This window comes from Glycine soja, chromosome 18 (assembly GCF_004193775.1).
Source record: "Glycine soja cultivar W05 chromosome 18, ASM419377v2, whole genome shotgun sequence".
Classification (NCBI taxonomy): domain Eukaryota; kingdom Viridiplantae; phylum Streptophyta; class Magnoliopsida; order Fabales; family Fabaceae; genus Glycine; species Glycine soja.
In genome coordinates, this window is record NC_041019.1 from 17,840,326 (window position 1) to 17,860,227 (window position 19,902).

General features: G+C 41.5%; 1 protein-coding gene across 1 annotated transcript; it reads left to right on the forward strand.

The window, feature by feature from the left end:
- The first annotated feature begins 12,828 nt into the window (after positions 1 to 12,828).
- LOC114397035 lies at positions 12,829 to 13,406 on the forward strand. Its single transcript, XM_028359169.1, has 2 exons — positions 12,829 to 13,076; positions 13,169 to 13,406. Exons 1-2 carry the CDS (start codon positions 12,829 to 12,831, stop codon positions 13,404 to 13,406), a joined length of 486 nt encoding a protein of 161 aa, XP_028214970.1.
- The last annotated feature ends 6,496 nt before the right edge of the window (positions 13,407 to 19,902 follow it).

The following is a 19,902-nucleotide window of genomic DNA, read 5'->3' on the forward strand; positions in this document are numbered from 1 at the left end:
AGTGGAAATGCTTTGATGTTTGATGATTGATGAACTAATGATTATTACTAGATGCCCTGTTATGAGAATTCTAAGATTTATGATTTATAAATGATTTCCACATGTTATGTTCCATATATGATGGTAATTGAGTACGTTAATTGTTAAGTTCTATGTTGGTTTAGTATGCTTATGTTTTGTAAGCTTACCCATGCATTGTTGCGCGTGTGGTTCGTGCGTGTGATGATCTCGTATCTGACATACGTGGGGAAAATATGGCTAAAAGGTGGCCTTATGTCTTTTGGAGACTTCATGGACATGTGTACCTAGATATGAAGACGTGGTTTCCATTTTGTTCCTCTTTAGAGTTATGTATAGTGTTGACCGACTAAAAGTTAGGTAGTTTATCTTTATAGAGTTGTTTATGTTTATATGCATACTATGATGATGTTTGAGTTGCTCTGATGTTGTATATGATCATATTATGTTGGAGTACCATCGGGCACATGGTATTTTCAGTTGTATATATAACTTACGCCAAGAGTAACTCTTTATTAGTTACTCCTCATCCTAATCATTCATTTTCTTGAAATCTATTTATTAAGAGTAACTACTCGTTACAACCATTAGATTTCAAGAGAATGAATTGTGAGTATGGAGTAAGTTGATCCATCCTCATATATAGTTATGTTTTATCTTGGTATCTTGCGTTTTAGCTTTTAATCTTTGAAACGTAAAATTTTTTCAAGTATTTTCATAATTAAATTAATCAAAGAGTTTAAAATAAATTAAAATAAAGTCTTCCGCTTAAGATAGTTCACAATTCTATGTAACGACGACAGGTCATTACAACATTATTAAAAAAGGGAGGTATAAATAATAACTTTCAACTTTGGATGATGAAAATTTATGCAATTGAAATTTCAATGACAAAGAATCTTGATGTCGATCCAAAATGGCCCATTAGGCCAACCCACTCACCACATAGGCCCAATTATTACTAGAGGTTAATATTTCTATCTTTAAGGATAATCATCTTGTTTTTAAGTATGATCTTGTTTTTCAAGATAATCTCATATCCAAACACAAGGATAACTCACTTTTCACTAAGAATTAAAATTAATGGGTTATTTTTATTTTTATTTTATTCTCATATTATACAACTACAATTTTTTCCTCTTCTAATGTGTGATTTTGTTAGTTAAATCAAGTTGTTTTTCTTGTTTCCTTTTAATGTAGTCATGTATAATTGTCTCTCATCAATTTTTCCTTTGGTAATTTTTTTAGGAAAAATTGCAAATTTGGTCCCTCTAGTTGTCTCTAATTTTGTTTTTAGTTCCCCTTTAAGTTTGTTCACGGATTTAGTCTCCCTTTTATATCCAATCACACAATTTTGGTCCCCCGGCTCAGATTTGGACATTGATCGTTACAAATAAACGTTGACTATTATGTGCCACATTCTGATTCGTCTGTATACGAGTGCACCATTTTAACCAAGTGTGCTAATTTTTCTTTTACCCTAACCCTAAAACCCTATCAAAAAATCACAAAACTAATCCTATAATATCATGAAATCCATAAAACCTTCGAGGCAAATCGCCAACCTTCAAGGTTGTCAAAATCCCAACCCCGTAAGCTTCTTGCTTCTTCGTTGTCTCCTGGTTGGTTTCTTCGAGGCAAATCCCTAACCTTCAAGGTTGTCGAAATCCCAACCCCGTAAGCTTCTTGGTTCGTCGCCGTCGCCTGGTTCATTTTTTGAAGCAAGGTTGTTGTCTTGTTTGGGTCTCAAAGGTGACGATTGAAAAACCTCGTCGTTGCCTGAAGCACGTCATCATTGGCACTCTTCCCATGGAAAAAAAGTTACTCATCGTACAGCTCGAAGCCCCAAAGTCGCGCCATGTGTTTGTGTAACGTAGAGGCTCCACTGGTGACATCATGGACTGAGGATAATCCAGGGAGGCATTTTTATGGTTGTGGTCTATACAAGGTAAGGAATAATGTATATCAGGGTTATGTTATGGTTTTTTTTGTTGATTTTTGTGTTTATTTTGGCCATGTAGGTTACAGGTAGAAAAGGGTGTAACTATTTTGAGTGGCATGATCCACTTGGGAACAGTTGTGAGAAGAGGATCATTGTAGCATTGATGAAGAAGGTTAATGAATTGAAGTTCAGGGAAAATGGTTTGCAAACCAAGATCAGTGACATGAAGATAAAGGGAAAAATTTTAGGGATTGGATTGGTTTTTCCTTGGGTATGTGTTTTCTTGTTGGTGTTTTTATTATGTAGTAGGGGAATGTGATTTAATGGTGGTAATTTGGTTGTTGGTGTTTTGATTATGTAATGGTTTAGGAAGAAAGCAATGATGATAAGTTGGTTTTTTGTAGTCTGCACATTGTAATTGGTGAATGGTTAAGTTTATGAAAGAAGATTTTATTGGTGTTCAACTTTGGAATTAATTTGGTATTTAGCTTTGATTGGTTTTCCTTTTTAAGCTAATGCAGTAATTTAAATTAGTGAATGGACCTATATTAATCCCTTGGTTGAAATATGTTTTGACTGAAATAGGACAAATTGTGTTTCAATAGTGGTTTGTTTAGCCTCATTAACAAGAAATAGGACTAATGTTGTTTCGCAGTGGTTTGAACATAACTACAATACAGAGCAGTAACTTGAACATAAGAACAAAATAGAGGCAGAAAATATATTGGATAAAGAGTAAGTTCAACATAACAACAAAGCAGTAACTTGAACATAACAACAAAACATAATTACATAAGAGTGTGTTACATAGCCTCATTGAACAGTAACTTAAGCATAACATGAAAAATTAATTAGATAAAGAGTGCATTACATAGCCTCATTGAACAAAGCCACGAAATATTTAAGTTCCAAATCCTAAAAACTTAAGCAGATAATCCAATTGTCCCTAAGTCCTCCTTGTCAACTCCCTTAGCTGATTCTTGATTCTTGTGTTTGATTGGTACTGTCACCTCCTTGAATTCCTCTAGAAGTGGTCCCACTTTTACATGAAACATTTTTCTGTTTCTTTGTTGTAGCATTGGTGGGAGAGGTTGATTGTCTCTTCAAATTCTGTTAAAATTGACAGCAAATATTGGATGAATGATTAAACTTGAATTTTGTTAATATTGAAAGCAAATTACCTTATTCCCCCCTGTCAGACCCTAATTTTGTCCAAGCATGATCATTTGCTAATATTTTGGTTCTTGTTGGCCGAATTGAGCTGCTTGATACCAATTGTCGCGCAATCCGGGAGGTTTTTTGACGTTTCGGTAAAGAATGCGGAAAATACCCAAAAGGGAGGGCCAAATGGTCATTTTGAGGCTTTTTCAGATCCCTGGCTCACCCAGGCTAGCCTCTGCCTCACATAGGCCCCTAGAAAAACTTAGGGGTGAAGTAACCAGCTCACCTGGGCGAGCAAGGTTACTTCAGGTTGAAGCAACAGCTCACCTGGGGGAGCTGAGCTTGCCTGGGCGAGCTGCTGATCAACCATTTCCCTTCATGTCCTATAAATAGGCATGACGGGGCTGAAGGAATGGGTTCAAACTTTCAACATTGAAAGGATTTAGTGAAATTAAGAAGAAAGAAGAAAAAACAAGGCTGAGGCGCTTCCGAATCGCATCCGTGACCGATTCCTACATCGTTCTTCATCTGTTCTTCATTCATCGACCGGTTACTTTTTATTTTAAAGTTTTGAATTCGCCCTATGCACCCTTAGGGATCCCTTTTGTTGCTTTGTACATCTTCATCTTCATTCTTCTACCATCAGTAATCCCATTTCTTTGTGTAAAGCGAGTTTCGATCGATCATTTGTGCCGTAATCTCACTTTATCACTGTAAAATAAAGTTTCAACCGATCGTTTGTGTCGTAACCTCACTTTACCACTGTAAAATAAAGTTTCAACCGATCGTTTGTGCCGTAATCACATTTTATCACTGCAAAATAAAGTTTCAACGGGTCATTTACTTCACAAGTCGTCTTTTAATTAGTTTGAAAGTAAATAAATGAAACCAAAGTTAAAATCAACACATAACAAAGCTTTTCTCCACAAAAATCGCTTGAATCCGTTCAAGGTCCAATGCCTTAATGGTCTCTTTTACTTTTATTGGTTAAAATGAACCTTTCAAAAGTTTAAAATCAACTCTACGCCTAACTTTCTTGCTTTTAAAGAACTACGTAGGTCTGAGTTCCTCATCGCACTTGAGGATACGTAGGAGCAAGGGTAACGCTCTTGTCGACCCCAAAAGATAAAAAAAACACAAAAAAGGAAAATAAATAAATATTGAAGTCATGATTTCGCACACTCGATTAAAGACTGTCGTCTCTTGTGACAGACGCGTGGGGTGCTAATACCTTCCCCGCACGTAAACAACTCTCGAACCCTTATTCTTGAAATTTGTAGACCCCTTTTTGGTTTTCCTAACGTTTTCCTCAAATAAACATTGGTGGCGACTCTCGCTCGTTTTGTGGATCATGCATTGTTTTGATGATGTCGAAAAGAAATCACTTGATTGTCATCATCAAAAAGGGAGAGAATGTGAATGTATGTATACATGATTTTGATGATGCCAAAGATAAGCGCTTCTCAAGTTTGATCCAAGTCAAGTATTCAGAATATACCTCTTCAGAAAATAACTCCTGAGAGTCACATCTGTTTAAGAGATTTTTGAATGGTCATCAAAGGTCTATAAATAGGTGACTTGGGACATAAAATGTATGAGAAAGATATTCCAAGAGAACTTCATTCCCAAATGCTCTCTCAAAAGAAACTCTTGGGCAAACACTTGCAAATCCATTAAGAGTTTCTCCATGGACTTCAATTGTAATATCCTTCTCTTCAAGAAAGAATTCTTCTTTCTTTCTTCTCATTCAAAGAGATTGATTAAGGGACTAAAGGTCTCTTAAGTTGTAAGGATTCCTGAACTCAAGGGATGGATTGTCCCTGTGTGGTTCAAACTTTGTAAACAGATTTTTACAAAGGGAGTGGAAAATCTCAAGTAGGTTGCTTGAGTACTGGACGTAGGCACGGACTTTTCCAAACCAGTATAAAAACTGTGTTTGCATTCTCTCTTCCCTTATCTCATTTATTTTGTTGCAATCAATTTTTTTTCTTTCATGCTTAAAGAATATTATTAAATTGATTGCTGCTTCTTCTGCATTCTGAGCCTATCCCTCTTAAGTTATTAAGGTCGCTGGTCCAACCCGTTTTCCTTTCATGGAAGATGCACCAATGAGTCTTGCCTCGCCCTCCCACTAAAGGGTAGGTTGCGACAGCTGGCGACTCCACTGGGGACTTTTTACTAGAGAGTTAAGTCATTTAATTTGTATGCAATATTTATCATGACTTTCTTTTTGTTTTGTTTCCCTTTCTTTCTTTCATGCTCCTGTGTTCATATAACTCTTTTGATGTTTTTGTATTTGGTGTGGTTGTTTATTTAATACATGCATTTATACATATTTGTTTATTTGATGCACACATGGCACCTATAGCTTTGCACACACTGTGAGTTATTAGGGCCCCATACCCAGGTCCATGGGAACATAGGAAGTGGAGGTTGATCTGTGGTCATGCTGAGTCTCCGACTCACTTGATGACAGTGAAACCTCATCTAGAGTTTTTCTCTTTGATGATACATTGTCGCTAGTAGTCCCTACCACCACAATGTTTGATATCAAAGAGGGTGATATCTCTAGAAACCTTTGAAAGATATGTGCGACCACCTTGGGAATTATCACTAAGTAGCAAACTTTTAGTCCCTCCCATTAGGTTCTTGAAATAGGGGCACGGATCAAACACACTATATTTTGTTTCCTTGATATTTCCATGCATATCTTTATGATGTCGTGATTGTGTGCGTCTTTCCTGTGCTTGCCATGTCATTATGTCATTTCAGCATTAATTGATTGTGTTACCAAGCTCGTGCTCTCACGCATGCATACTCATATTGTGTCGTCTCTCGTGCATTGCATTTTGTCTCGTCATTTTGTCATGGGAAGTCAAAAGGTCTGCATCACCTTCTTAAATGCATGAATTGGGCACCATGGTAATGACTGCGAATGAACCATGATGCCCAATGCATTGTGGGTAAGAAAAGATGGTCTTTCGGGCTTTTGTGTCTGTAAATAAAATGCATTTTTTTCATGCATACCATAAACATTCCCTCATGCATTCATCATATTTCCTCTGATAGGGTGTCGAGGAAGGAAGCTCTATCTGTTTTTTGGGTTATACCCCTCCATGGCAAGAGTAGCAGAGGTGGTCAAGATCTCGGCGCAAGAATTGGACCGAGTGAAACAAAATAGAAATGGGGTGGATGGGATACCAAAGAAACACTTGGAAGAGAAAGCGAAAGCTTTGGTGGATCAAGGAAAGTGGACTTCATTCATTGAAGTTTTAGCACTGTTGGCGTTTGGGTTCGTCCTCTTTCCAAATATGGATGGGCTAGTGGATCTAGCGACAATAGATGTTTTTCTTGCTTATCACCACAACAAGGAAAGTCCAGCCATTGCTGTTTTGGCCGATGCCTATGACAAGTTCAATCAGAGATGTGAGAAGAGTAGCGTGAGAATTGACTGTTGCACACCCGCTCTTTATGTATGGTTGGTCGCTCACATTTTTCATCATGAAAGTAGACCCGTCTGTCCCATACAAGGTCACTGCATGTGTGCTGAGAAAGGGAAAGCAAATTGGGAGCAGCTCTTGGTAGGTATGGTAGGGGCGTCCGTTAATTGGTTCCCCTGATAGAAGGAAGGAGGGGCTAGAGTTTTGTGCTCATATGAAGGGTTCCCAAACGTCCCATTGATGGGAATGAGGGGTTGTATTAATTATAATCTCGTACTTGTCATAAGACAACTAGGCTACCTTATGAGAGGGGCACCATCGGAAGAAAGTATCACGCCTTTCATCGCACGAGGCTTCAGTGACCCCAACGCAAGAATGCTTCAAAGAGTCTGAAAAGCATGGAATGCAGTGCAAAGAAAGGATAAGGAGCTTAAAGGAAGCAATAACGGCATTATTGGATAATATCATAAATGGTTGAAGGCTCGGATGCGAGAGATAACTTGGCTCCCGAAGCTAAAGATTTCAAGTGGGAAAGAGGCTGAAGTCCCTGAGGAGAGCGAACAAGTGCAAGCCTTGAAAGCAGAACTTGAAAGAATGCGAGTGGTCAAGGAAAAGTTCAAGACGATAGCCATCAGGGTCAGGAAAGAGTGTGATGAGCTGAGGGACATCAACATGGCCACAACCAAAGCATTAGAATGAGAAACGAAGAGGGCCCGAAAAGAAGAATAGGGTCGAAACAAGTTCCAAGGGGCTTTATGGGGCAGCAACAGCGAACTCAAGCTTTGAAGGGCTGAAAGGGACAATTCGAGGGTGGAAAGTATGATATTAGAGGACAAGTTGAAGACTTGTCAAAGGTCGAAGAGGAGCTTGACCGAACAGTTGAGTAGGACGGAAGAGAACATGTGGACAATCATTGACCAATATAAAGAGAAGCTAAATCTAGCTGCTAGCCATGAGTAAAGACAAGAGGACGAGCATGCCAAATTATTGGCTTTGCAAGCAGGAAGGGAAGCAAGAGAGAGAGTGATAGATTCATTACACAGAGAAGCTATGATGTGGATGGATAGGTTCGCTTTCACTCTGAATGGGAGTCAAGAGCTTCTAAGGCTGTTAGCCAAAGCCAAGGCGATGGTGAACATGTACTCAGCTCCTGAGGAAGTTCATGGGCTTTTTTATTATTGTCAGCATCTGATCGAGTTGATGTCTCACATAATTAGAAACCGCTGAGGCATTTGTATTTATGCTTTGACTTTGACAAGATAAACAATATTGTCTCTTAATGAAAATGAAATTTGATTCAACCCTATGTCTCTGCTGAAACTTCTGCGTGGGTCCAATACTTCGACAACTTATCATTTTCATGCATTCATGTTAAGTTCATTGTCGCATTACTCATTGCATTTTGTTCTTTTAGTAGTTATAGTCAAAGTAAACACCATGACCAAAAAAGACAAACGCACTTTACGGCACCTCTACCAAACCCGTGCTAAAACTAAAATCATGAGTGAGATAGAAGAAGTGCAAGAGCAAATAAAGGCCGACATGAAGGCCATGAAGGACCAAATGACCTCCATGATGGAGGCCATGTTAAGTATGAAATGGATGATAGAGGAGAATAACGCGGCCGCAGTTTCCGCCACCAGCGCCGCTGCTGAGTCGGATCCAACCCACCCATTCGCCATAAACCAAACAAGCCAACCAATCCCGGACATGGTAGGTCAGGGAGGAGAGGTGTTAGGCAACACAGGCGGTCCCCACATGGGGCAAAATAGGAATTCTTTCCCATATGGCTTGCCTCCCAACTACACACCACCCAATGCAGTGCACGTGCCCAACAAGAACGCCAACCACAGAGGGGGATCGAAGGGATATGAGCAAGAAGGAGCATGAGTCCTTTAAAGAGTATGCCCAGAGGGGGAGGGACCTGGCAGCACAAGTGGCACCCCCCATGATGGAAAGAGAAATGATAACCATGATAATGGACACACTGCTAGTGTTCTACTATGAGAAGATGGTGGATTACATGCCCTCTAGTTTCGCAGATTTGGTATTTGCGGGTGAGAAGATTGAGGTAGGCTTGAGAAGGGGAAAGTTTGATTATGCCACTTCCACAAGCACAAGCAATAGGAGGTTTGGAACGAGTGGAGCCAAGAAGAAGGAGGGAGACACCCATGCTGTAACTTCAGCTCCTACATGACTTAAATCACAACAAACCCCTCACAACCCCACTTACCAATATTCCCCACACCAACGAAGCTATTCAGCCAACATCGAAAACCCTCCCAATTCAACGCCCGTCCAGCAAAGATTGCCCGCTCATCCACAAAGGCCTCCCCCACAAAACTCGTTTCCCACACAATCTCGTCCCACTGGCAACACCAATCCCAGCACAAGCACCAATTCGGGAAGGAATTTTCCAGCAAAGAAGCCTGTAGAATTCACCCTGATCCTGACACCATATGTTGACCTACTACCATCCTTTATCACTAACCAAATGGTGGTGGTGAACCCCGGGAAGATCTACCAATCTGCCTTCCCTCGATAGTACAACCCCAATGCAACCTGCGCATATCACGAGAGTGTCCCGGGGCATTCAATAGACCAATGTGTGGCCTTCAAACACAAGCTCCAGAGTTTGATTAACGCGGGGTGGCTGACATTTCAAGAGGACAACCTGAATGTAAGGACAAATCCTATTGCCAGTCATGGGGGATCAGCGGTTAATGTGGTAGAGGAGTGTGGACCTCACGGGTTGAAGCAGATGGAACACATGTTAACATCTAAGAGGTTCATATTGGAAGTGCTGCACAAAGCGGCCATGATTTGCCCTGATGAGGACAAGGGAGATTCTTGTTTGATACACCCAGGGGCACCGCACGATGTGGAGACATGCCCGACAGCAGAGGAGCTGCTACAGGGGATGATGGACAAAGGCCTAATTGAAGTTTGTGGCGCAAGAAAGGGGGAAGGAGATGTGTGCATGCAATCGATTGATAAGAGCCCGAGCAAACCAAAGCCATTGGTGACCCACTTCACTAGAGATGTTGCCACAAAAAATCCCCGAGGTTTTCAGCCTGTCCCAGTTGAGAAGCCTACCCCTTTCCCCTACAAGAATGACAAGGTGGTGCCTTGGAGGTACGCCACAGAAGGGCCCGACAGAAAGAAGGATGCGTCCATCGTGCACGTTAATGGTGATCTATCCTCCATTAAGGTCACTAACATCTCTAGCATGAGCGGCATGACTCGTAGCAAGCGAATCTTTGCAACACCCAAGCCACCAGTGCGATCCAAGGACCCAAAGGGGAAGGCAAAGGCGGGCGTGGAAGAGAGCGATAAGGCGGGCCCGATTTCGGATGACGAGGTCTTGATTGGAAGGTTTTCCAAGGAAGAATATGACTTCAACAAAAAGGGAATATCCGCTGAAGAAGCAAATGAGTTCCTGCGAATCATCCAACCGAGCGAGTTTAAGGTGATTGAAGAACTAAATAAAACCCCAACTAGGATCTCTATGTTGGGACTGCTTATGAACTTTGAGTTTCATCAGGCGCTATTGGTCAAGATTTTGAACGAAGCCCATGTAGCACAAGACATATCTGTGGAGGGTTTCGGGGGCATAATCAACAACATCACGGCCAACAATTACCTCACATTCGCCAATGAAGAAATACCTATCGAGAGCCGGGGGCACAACAGAGCCTTGCACATATCCGTCAAATGTTTGGACCACATAGTGGACAAAGTGCTTATTAACAACGGGTCTTCCCTCAATGTCATGCCCAAGGCTACTTTGGACAAGCTATCTTTTAATGCATCACACCTAAGGCCAAGCTCCATGATACTGTGGGTTTTTTACAGCAGTCGTTGGGATGTAAGGGGGGCGATTGATCTCCCAATTCAAATCGGACCCCACGTATGCAAAATTACCTTCCAAGTGATGGACATAAATCCGGCCTACAGCTGCTTATTAGGCTGGCCTTGGATTCATTCAGTTGGGTGGTCCCTTCAACACTGCACCAGAAGTTGAAATTTGTGGTTGAGGGGCATTTGATTATAGTCTTGGGAGAATAAGACATTCTTGTGAGTTGTCCTTCTTCTATGCCTTATGTGAAGGCCACGGAGGAGTCCTTGGAAACGTCCTTTCAGACATTGGAAGTGGTGAGCAATGCTTATGTCGAGTCTCCCCCGGTACAACCACATTCATCTGGGGCCGCATTAATGGTAGCTCGGGTGATGTTGGGGCATGGATATGAGCCCAGAATGGGTTTGGGCCGGAATGGCAATGGCATAATGAATTTGGTAGAGTTCATAGGGAACCTCGGAAGGTTCGGACTGGGATATGAGCCTACACGTGCCAACGTGAGGAGGATTGCCCTAGAAAGGAGGGGAAGAAGCATGGGCCAGTCGCAAGGGCTGCAAGTGAAAGTGGTTCCCTTGTGTCACATCGACAAAAGCTTTGTCAGCGCGAGTTGGATGTGCGAAGGAAGGGTCACCATGATACATGAAGAAACCCCTCAAGAGAAACCAAATTGGGTACGACCGTGTCCTCCGGATTTCGAATTGAGGAACTGGCGAATCGTCAAACAACCCGAGATTTTCGTGGCAAACTCAATGTAATTCGTTAGTTCTAACCCTATTGTTGGGCCTAGGCTTTAGGGTTTTCTCCCTGTTTGGGCATGTCTTTTGTTACCACAAAATTATAAATATACAATCCTTCTTCATTTGTTCTTTCACTTTCGTCTATTTTCATTCTTCTGCATATTTATTTTTGTTGCGATTAAATGGTACAGATCCAACAATGAATCTTGCGAAGGTAATGATACCGAGGACCCAGACATTGATTTTGAGCAACTGGTAAATCAATCTGAGGAAGGAGAAGATGAGGATTAGGGGCTTCCCCCAGAGCTAAAAAGAATGGTCAAACAAGAAGACAGGGAAGTGAAGCCACACCAAGAAGAAACGAAGATTGTAAACTTAGGCGTTGGCGAAGAAAGAAATGAGGTCAAGGTTGGCACGGGCATGTCCACAAATATCTGGGATGAATTGGTGGCTCTACTACGAGACTACCAAGACATCTTCGCTTGGTCATACAAAGATATGCCTGGCTTGAGTCCCAACATCGTACAACATAGATTACCTCTGAATCCCGAGTGTTCCCCAGTAAAGCAAAAGCTGAAGAGGATGAAGCCTGAGATATCCTTGAAGATAAAAGAAGAGGTCAAATAGCAATTTGATGTTGGCTTCTTGGTTATTGCTCGATACCTGGAATGGGTCGCCAACATCGTGCCAGTCGCAAAGAAGGATGGGAAGGTGCGAATTTGCATGGACTATCGGGATCTAAACCAAGCTAGTCCAAAGGATAACTTTCCTTTACTGCACATCGATATGCTCGTAGATAACACGGCCAATTTTGCCTTATTTTCTTCCATGGACGGGTTCTCGAGCTATAACCAAATAAAGATGGCACTGGAAGACATGGAGAAGAAGACCTTTGTTACCCTATGAGGAGCTTTCTACTACAAAGTGATGTCCTTTGGGCTTAAGAACGCTAGGGCAACTTACCAGCGGGCTATGGTAGCATTATTCCACAACATGATGTACAAAGAAATTGAGGTCTACGTGGATGATATGATTGTCAAGTCTAAGACCGAGGAGGAAAACCTTGTCAACTTATGAAAGTTGTTCAAGAGGCTGCGTAAGTACTGATTAAGGTTGAATCCCGCAAAGTGCACTTTCGAGGTCAAGTCGGGAAAGTTGCTCGGTGTTATCATGAGCCAAAAAAGGATAGAGGTAGACCCAGACAAGGTGAAGGCCATCCTCGAAATGCCTGAGCTACGAACCGGGAAGCAGGTCTGAGGTTTCCTAGGACGTTTGAACTACATAGCGAGGTTCATCTCACAACTGACCACCACTTGTGAGCCTCTCTTCTAGCTATTGCATAAGAACCAGTCTGTCCAATGGGATGACGACTGCCAAGTGACGTTCGGAAGGATTAAGCGGTGCCTTATGAATCCTCCTATGCTTGTGCCACCAGTGCCCGAAAGACCCTTTATCCTATATATGACGATGTTGGATGAGTCGATGGGGTGTATGTTGGGACAGCATGACGAGTCCGGAAAGAGGGAATGAGTCGTCTATTACTTAAGCAAGAAGTTCACGGTGTGTGAAATGAACTACTCTTTGCTCGAAAGGATATGTTATGCCTTAGTATGGGCAGCCCACCGTCTAAGGTAGTACATGTTGAACTACACCACTTGGTTGGTGTCCAAAATGGACCCAGTCAAGTACATCTTTGAAAAACCTGCTCTCACTGGACGGATCGCTTGGTGGCAGGTTCTGCTGTCAGAATTTGACATTGTTCATGTCACTCAAAAGGCGATAAAGGGGAGTGCCTTGGTAGATTACCTGGCTCAACAACCCATCAATGACTATCAGCCTATGCATCCAGAATTCCCGAATGAGGACATCATGACCTTGTTCGAGGAGGAAGTAGAGGATGAATATAGGACAAATGGATTGTGTGGTTTGACGGCGCGTCTAACGCACTAGGCCATGGAGTTGGCACGATTTTGGTTACCCCTGACGATCAATGTATACCCTTCATGACTAGGTTGGGTTTTGACTACACGAACAACATGGTTGAGTATAAGGCGTGTGCCCTTGGGATCCATGTGGCAGTTGACTTCAAGGTCAAGTTGCTCAAGGTATATGGGGACTCAGCCTTGGTAATCCACCAGTTGAGAGGAGAATGGGAGACCAAGGATCATAAGTTGATACCCTACCAAGCCTACATCCAGAAATTGATAGAGTTCTTCGATGACATATCCTTTCATCACATTCCTAGATAAGAGAATTAGATGGCCAATGCCCTTGCCACTCTAGCGTCCATGTTCCAACTCACCCCGCACAGGGATTTGTCATACATTGAATTTAGATGTCGCAGCAAGCCTGCACACTGCTGCTTGATAGAAGAAGAGCAAGATGGTAAACCTTGGTACTTCGATATCAAACGATACATTGAAGACAAAGAGTACCCACGGGAGGCCTCTGACAACGACAAGAGAATAATGCGAAGGTTGGCAGTTAGCTTTTTCCTAAGTGGATGCCAGAGAGGCTGAGTAAATGCTAGTAGAAATGCATGAGGGATCCTTTGGAACACATGCCAACGGGCATGCCATGGCCCGAAAGATTCTGAGGGTAGGGTATTATTGGCTCACTGTGGAAAATGATTGTTGCATCCATGTGAGGAAGAGCCACAAGTGCTAGGCCTTCGCCGGTAATGCTAATGCTCCACCCATACCTTTAAACGTCTTGGCAGCGCCTTGGCCATTCTCTATGTGGGGTATAGACGTGATTGGAGATATTGAGCCCAAAGCTTTGAATGTGCATTGCTTCATTTTGGTTTCCATTGACTACTTCACCAAATGGATCGAAGTGGCTTCGTACGCCAATGTGACTAGTAGTGTGGTGGTTAGGTTCATCAAGAAAGAGATAATTTGCCGGTATGGGTTGCCTAGGAAGATTATCACTGATAATGCCACAATCTGAACAATAAAATGATGAAGGAAATGTGTGAGGATTTCAAGATCCAACACCACAATTCTACTCCTTACAGGCCCAAGATGAATGGGGTAGTTGAGGCTGTTAATAAGAATGTCAAGAAAATAGTCCAGAAGATGACCGTGTCATACAAAGATTGGCACGAGATGCTCCCCTTTGCACTGCATGGTTATCGAACTTCGGTGCGCACATCAACTGGGGCAACCTCTTTCTCTTTGGTGTATGGGATGGAGGTTGTGCTTCCATTTGAAGCAGAGGTTCCTTCTTTGAGAATTCTAGCCGAATCAGGGTTGGAGGAATCGGAATGGGCCCAAAATCGCTTTGATCAGTTGAATCTTATAGAAGGTAAGAGGTTAGCCGCCATATGAGCCATGGACGACTGTATCAAATCCGAGTGAAGAAAACTTTTGAAAAGAAGGTGCGCCTGTGCAAGTTCAACGAGGGAGATCTTGTCTTGAAGAAAGTATCACAAGCTCAAAAAGACCACAGGGGGAAGTGGGCTCCGACTTATGAAGGACCTTTTGTTGTGAAGAAGGCACTTTCAGGAAGGGCATTGTTGCTTGCCAGCATGGATGATGAAGAATTGCCTTTGCCCGTGAATTCCGATATCATCAAATGATATTATGCATAACGCCTAGGGTGGCTAAAAGGTTCAATACATGATTGTTCTCCAAGAACTCATTGTGATCTCCAAAATCTTAAAATCCTTTGTAAACCATGGTCGAAATAATTAATAAATGTGGATTAATGATTTGCATCTTAACCTCATGTGTTGTGTCTTTTACTTCTTAAGAACATACACTCTCGATCTTGCCCACTGAATTCGAAGCCATTTGGCCCGATCAACGGGGTGCCATAAGCGTTTAAGTAAAATTGAACACGATAACACCTATTTAATTGTTGCACTTAAGCATCCAAATCATAAGCATGCATGCATTCACATCTTATCATCCTGCGAATCGAATGATGAATAAAGAGTCATTTTGAGTGATGGTCAATACCACACCAAATTGAGACAAGGGTAAGTGAAAGGTAATGCAGACATTTTGTGGTATTATTTCGTATTTAGGCATAGAAATCTAAGTTTTGTCTTGGATGCAAAAATGTATGAATTACATGAATACGAGAGCATGATTGCTTGGATTTAGACTAATATTTGAACTTGTTACACCATGATGGGCACCTTGCATCTAGGTAGCTAAAATTCTTTTCAATATATATATATATATATATATATATATATATATATATATATATATATATATAACGTATGCACCAATGTATGATTGTTTTCTAATTGCACGGTGACACTTGCTTTTGATGAAAAGAAATATGCACCATTCAAATTTGATTGGCTTTTGTTGTGTTTTAGATAAATGAAATGATGGTTGGTGTTTCATGCAAACTAACTTTGTGAATGTGTCCTCGCAGGAAATGGCTCCAAAGAAGCTTCCAGCTAAGAAGGCAAGGAAAGATGCCACTGGAGAAGGTTCTAGTACGGCCCCACAAGTAGACATGGAGTTTGACGGACATCGATTCTGAAGTGAGGAACGCTAGCGCCGTTTTAAGGCAAATAAGGGTTGGTCGTTCCTTAAGGAGAGTCAGGTCCAGTTGAGGGAAGGAGAGTATGCTGAATTCCAGGAGGAAATTGCCAAGAGGCAATGGACTCAACTTACGCCACCCATGGCTAAGTATGATCCAGAAATATTCATGGAGTTCTTTGCCAATGCATTGCCCACGAAGGAGGGATTCAGGGACAAGCGCTCCTGGGTGTGGGGCCAATGGATCCCCTTTGATGTGGATGCCATTAATCAGTTCCTGGGGCATCCGTTGATCCTGGAAGAGGGGCAATGATGCGAGTTTAGTCAGAGGAGGACCCAGGCCTCAGGATTTGATGAGGAGGCCATAGGCCAGCTACTATGCGTTCCAGGATAGGACTTCGCACAGAGTGTGCCAGGGAGACGGGTGAGGATCATGCGCACTAGCATGACCACCTTGACATAGATCTGGATGACATTGATGCTTAGCAACATCCTCCCCAGCGATCATAATTCTGACCTTCCCCTGCCGAAGTGCCAGTTGGTCTATGCCATCTTGACTCAGGTGAGTGTTCATGTGGCCCAATTGATCTCAGATATCATCTATCAATTCGCAAGGATCACGCCTCCCAGACACCCAGTGGACCCAGAGAAGTCCAACAGAGCACTGGGGTTTCTAGCCTTGATCATGGGCCTTTGCCAGTTTTATGGGGTGCCGATGAATCCCACAAAGCTTATCCGGCCTCCCATTAATAGGGCCTTTATAGAAAAATATTGCATGCCAAGGCAGGCACAATAGTAAGGTTAGGCCCAGCAGCAGCAAGAAGAGGACTAGCAGCAGCCAGCCGCAGATGCACCGCCGCCACCTTTACAGCAACCACCATCTTTGGAGTCTATCTTTGTTCACCTGCGAAGGATGAAGCTCCAAATGCACACATATATGCAGCATATGACTGACCAGCAGGCAGCTAATCATAGGGGTCAGGTGTAGCTGAATGAGAGCTTCTACCAGTACACCCTACACCAGTAGATCCAGGAACCTAGCCCCTTCCTGTGGCCTACCCCCGAGCAGTTCGAGGCCATAGTTGCATGGCCTGGAGATAGGCCCAATTTTTAGACAGGGGTAGGACCCATAGGGATGATGACATGGCTGATGTGATGGACTTCTTTCTTTGAGTAGACAAAATCGCTTGGCCAGGATCGCCTAAAACTGTGAACTCATACTTATTTTGTTTTTATCACTTTCATTGTTTGTTTGTTATCTCATTGTGATAAAACTGGACTCTATGTTATCACTTTCAGTTTTTGTTTGTTATCTCATTGTGATGAAACTTTATCGCTTCTAGCATGTTGTCATACTATTGCACTGTGATGGTTTGTCTGAAGCAAGAAAACTAAGCAAAAAAAAAAAAGGGGGTTTTGTGTATGGTTTCTTTTTGTTCACATGCCTTTTGTTCCTTTGATAAGTGTAATCTTGGGTAACAACTTTGCCTAGGTTACAAAAATTTTCTATAAAAGAACTAAAAAAAACTAACTAAAAAGAAAAAGAAAACTAAAAAATCGACATGCTTGTGGAAATAGAAATGATCGCCAATTTTCTTTGGAAAATTCACGGGTCGAAACACAAAAAGTTTTTGAAAAATAAAAGAAATGTGCACCTAGAGAGTGAACGCAATGAAAGATTTTCCCGAATGCCAAATGGAATTGGATGTTTGTATGAATTGATAAAAAAAGAGCAATCTTTGAAACACTGGTTTGATTTGAATGGGGAAACAAACCCTAAGCCTTAGTGTTTGCATGGCCACGAAGCCTTATGTTTGAGTGTCCACATGGATGTGTGCTGTGATTAAAGTCTACATGAATTTCTAATCATCATGATATGCATTTCATGGAAATGATTTGGGCATTCCTTCATTTCTGAGCCATTTGCTAAACAGACATCCCGACATAAAACATGTCTGCCATTTGTAGGCCTTTTGAGCCATTTGCTAAACAGATATCCCGACATAAATCATGTCCCACCATTTGTAGGCCTTTTGAGCCAAACATCAACTTTTTGGCCCTAACCTAGACCTAGGATGGAAATTTCCAACCTTACCCTAGGAAGAGATAACAAAAGGATCTTCCAAGAGAAGCGTCTCTTACCTTGGGTTAGAGATGTTCGTCAAAAGAAAAGAAAAAGAGAAAAAAGAAAGATAAAAAGAAAGAAATAAATAAATAAAAAAGAGAAAGAAAAGAATAAATCAATCAAAAATTGAAGAAAAACAAAAGGAAATAAAAACAAGAAAAAGGGTTTCTTTGGACCACCAGACAATGTCTGAACAATATGCAGAATTGTCGAAAGAAAAAATATAAAAGGAGAACAATAGTAACTTGGAAAACCTGAGGGAGGTGTAAAGCAATCACCTACTTTAATTAAAAAAACCAAATCTGTGTCCGCTCTTGTTCCGCACCAAACCAAATAGAAAATGAAACAAAAAGGGCAAAGCTCGAACAACCAAAGCCAAATTTCCTACCAAAATCCAACCTTACAAAGTTCTATTGATCCATGATGATTGCACATATTATCTTTGATTTGATGGGAAATGACTTGCAAAGTCCATTTATCACATATCTATGGTTTGGAGTTAAGATGAAACACTTGCCTGTGTGAGACTTTATACACCTTGAGTGGTTTTCCTCTATTCGGTCGAACCCAATGTTTCTTCTAATGCTCTTTTAGAAATGAAATTCTAATATCTTAAATCTTATTTGTGGTTATGAGAAATTCTATCTACATGCTTTCCTTCCCCAGTAGTCACGTTTTTCTTCAAAAAATATATGTTGTTTTGATCAATTTGGGGGGTTTGTTTCTTTGCTAAGCATGTTCACATTTCAGTGAAAGACTTTCAAGACTATCAAAGTCTTCTTTATTTTTCAAAGACCATCAGAGTCTTTTGTCTTGCAGAGACAATCAAGGTCATCTGCTCCTTTTCTTTTCCAAGACTATCATAGTTTGTTGTCTTGCAAAGACAATCAAGGTCATCTGCTCCTTTACTTTTTCAAGACTATCATAGTTTGTTGTCTTGTAGAGACAATCAAGGCCATCTGCTCCTTTATTTTTCAAGGACTATCATAGTCTTTTTTCTTGCAGAGACAATCAAGGTCATCTGCTTCTTTACATTTTTAAAGACTATCAGAGTCTTTTTTTCAAGACTATCACAGTCTTCTTTACTTTTCCAACACTATCAGAGTCTGTTGTCTTGTAGAGACTATCAATGTCTTCTGCTCTTTACATTTTCAAAGACTATCAGAGTCTTTTGTTTCAAAGACTATTAGAGTCTTTTGTCTTCAAGACTATCACAGTTTTCTTTACATGTCAAAGACTTCAATGTCTTTTGTCAAGACTATCACAGTCTTCTTTACTTTTCCAAGACTATCAAAGTCTGTTGTCTTGCAGGGACTATCAATGTCTTCTGCTCTTTGCATTTTCAAAGACTATCAGAGTCTTTTGTCGAGACTTTAATGTCTCCTTTACTTTTCAAGACTTCAAGGTCTTTTGTTTGATGTACCTAATACCTCTTACATTCTTTCTTCTGACAGGTTTCACTACTTGGGTTTCTGCTAGTGGCCGGTCGGATGGCAAGATCGCTAGGATGAAATTAGTGTCCTTATTTTTACTTACCTTTTCATTTTCAATAAAAAGATAAGTAAAGAGGGGCAACTGTTAGACCTTAATTTCGTCTGGGACGATCATTTGCTAATATTTTGGTTCTTGTTGGCCGAATTGAGCTGCTTGACACCAGTTGTCGCGCAATCCGTGAGGTTTTTCGACGTTTCAGTAAAGAATGCGGAAAATACCCAAAAGGGAGGGCAAAAGGGTCATTTTGAGGCTTTTTTAGATCCCTAGCTCACCCAGACTAGCCTCTGGCTCACCCAGGCCAGCCTCTGGCTCGCCTGGGCCCCTAGAAAACTCAGAGGTGAAGTAACCAGCTCGCCTGGGCGAGCAAGGTTACTTTAGGTTGAAGCAATAGCTTGCCTGGGCGAGTTGTTGATCAACCTTCTCGCCTCATTTCCTATAAATAGGCATGAGGGAGCTGAAGGAATGGGTTCAGACTTTCAACATTGAAAGGATTTAGTGAAATTAAGGAGAAGAAAGAGAAAGAAGAAAAAATGAGGTCGAGGCGCTTCCGAATCGCATCCATGACCGATTCCTACATCGTTCCTCGTTCATTCTTCGTTCATCAACTAGTTAGTTTTTATTTTA

What these genes read in the sequence shown, in the direction of transcription:
- LOC114397035 (XM_028359169.1), top strand. Translation starts at nt 12,829, where the DNA reads ATGGACCCAGTCAAGTACATCTTTGAAAAACCTGCTCTCACTGGACGG. An exon ending in GAATATAGGACAAATGGATT is followed by an intron (nt 13,077 to 13,168) that starts GTGTGGTTTGAC and finishes CTTCATGACTAG; the next exon opens with GTTGGGTTTTGACTACACGA.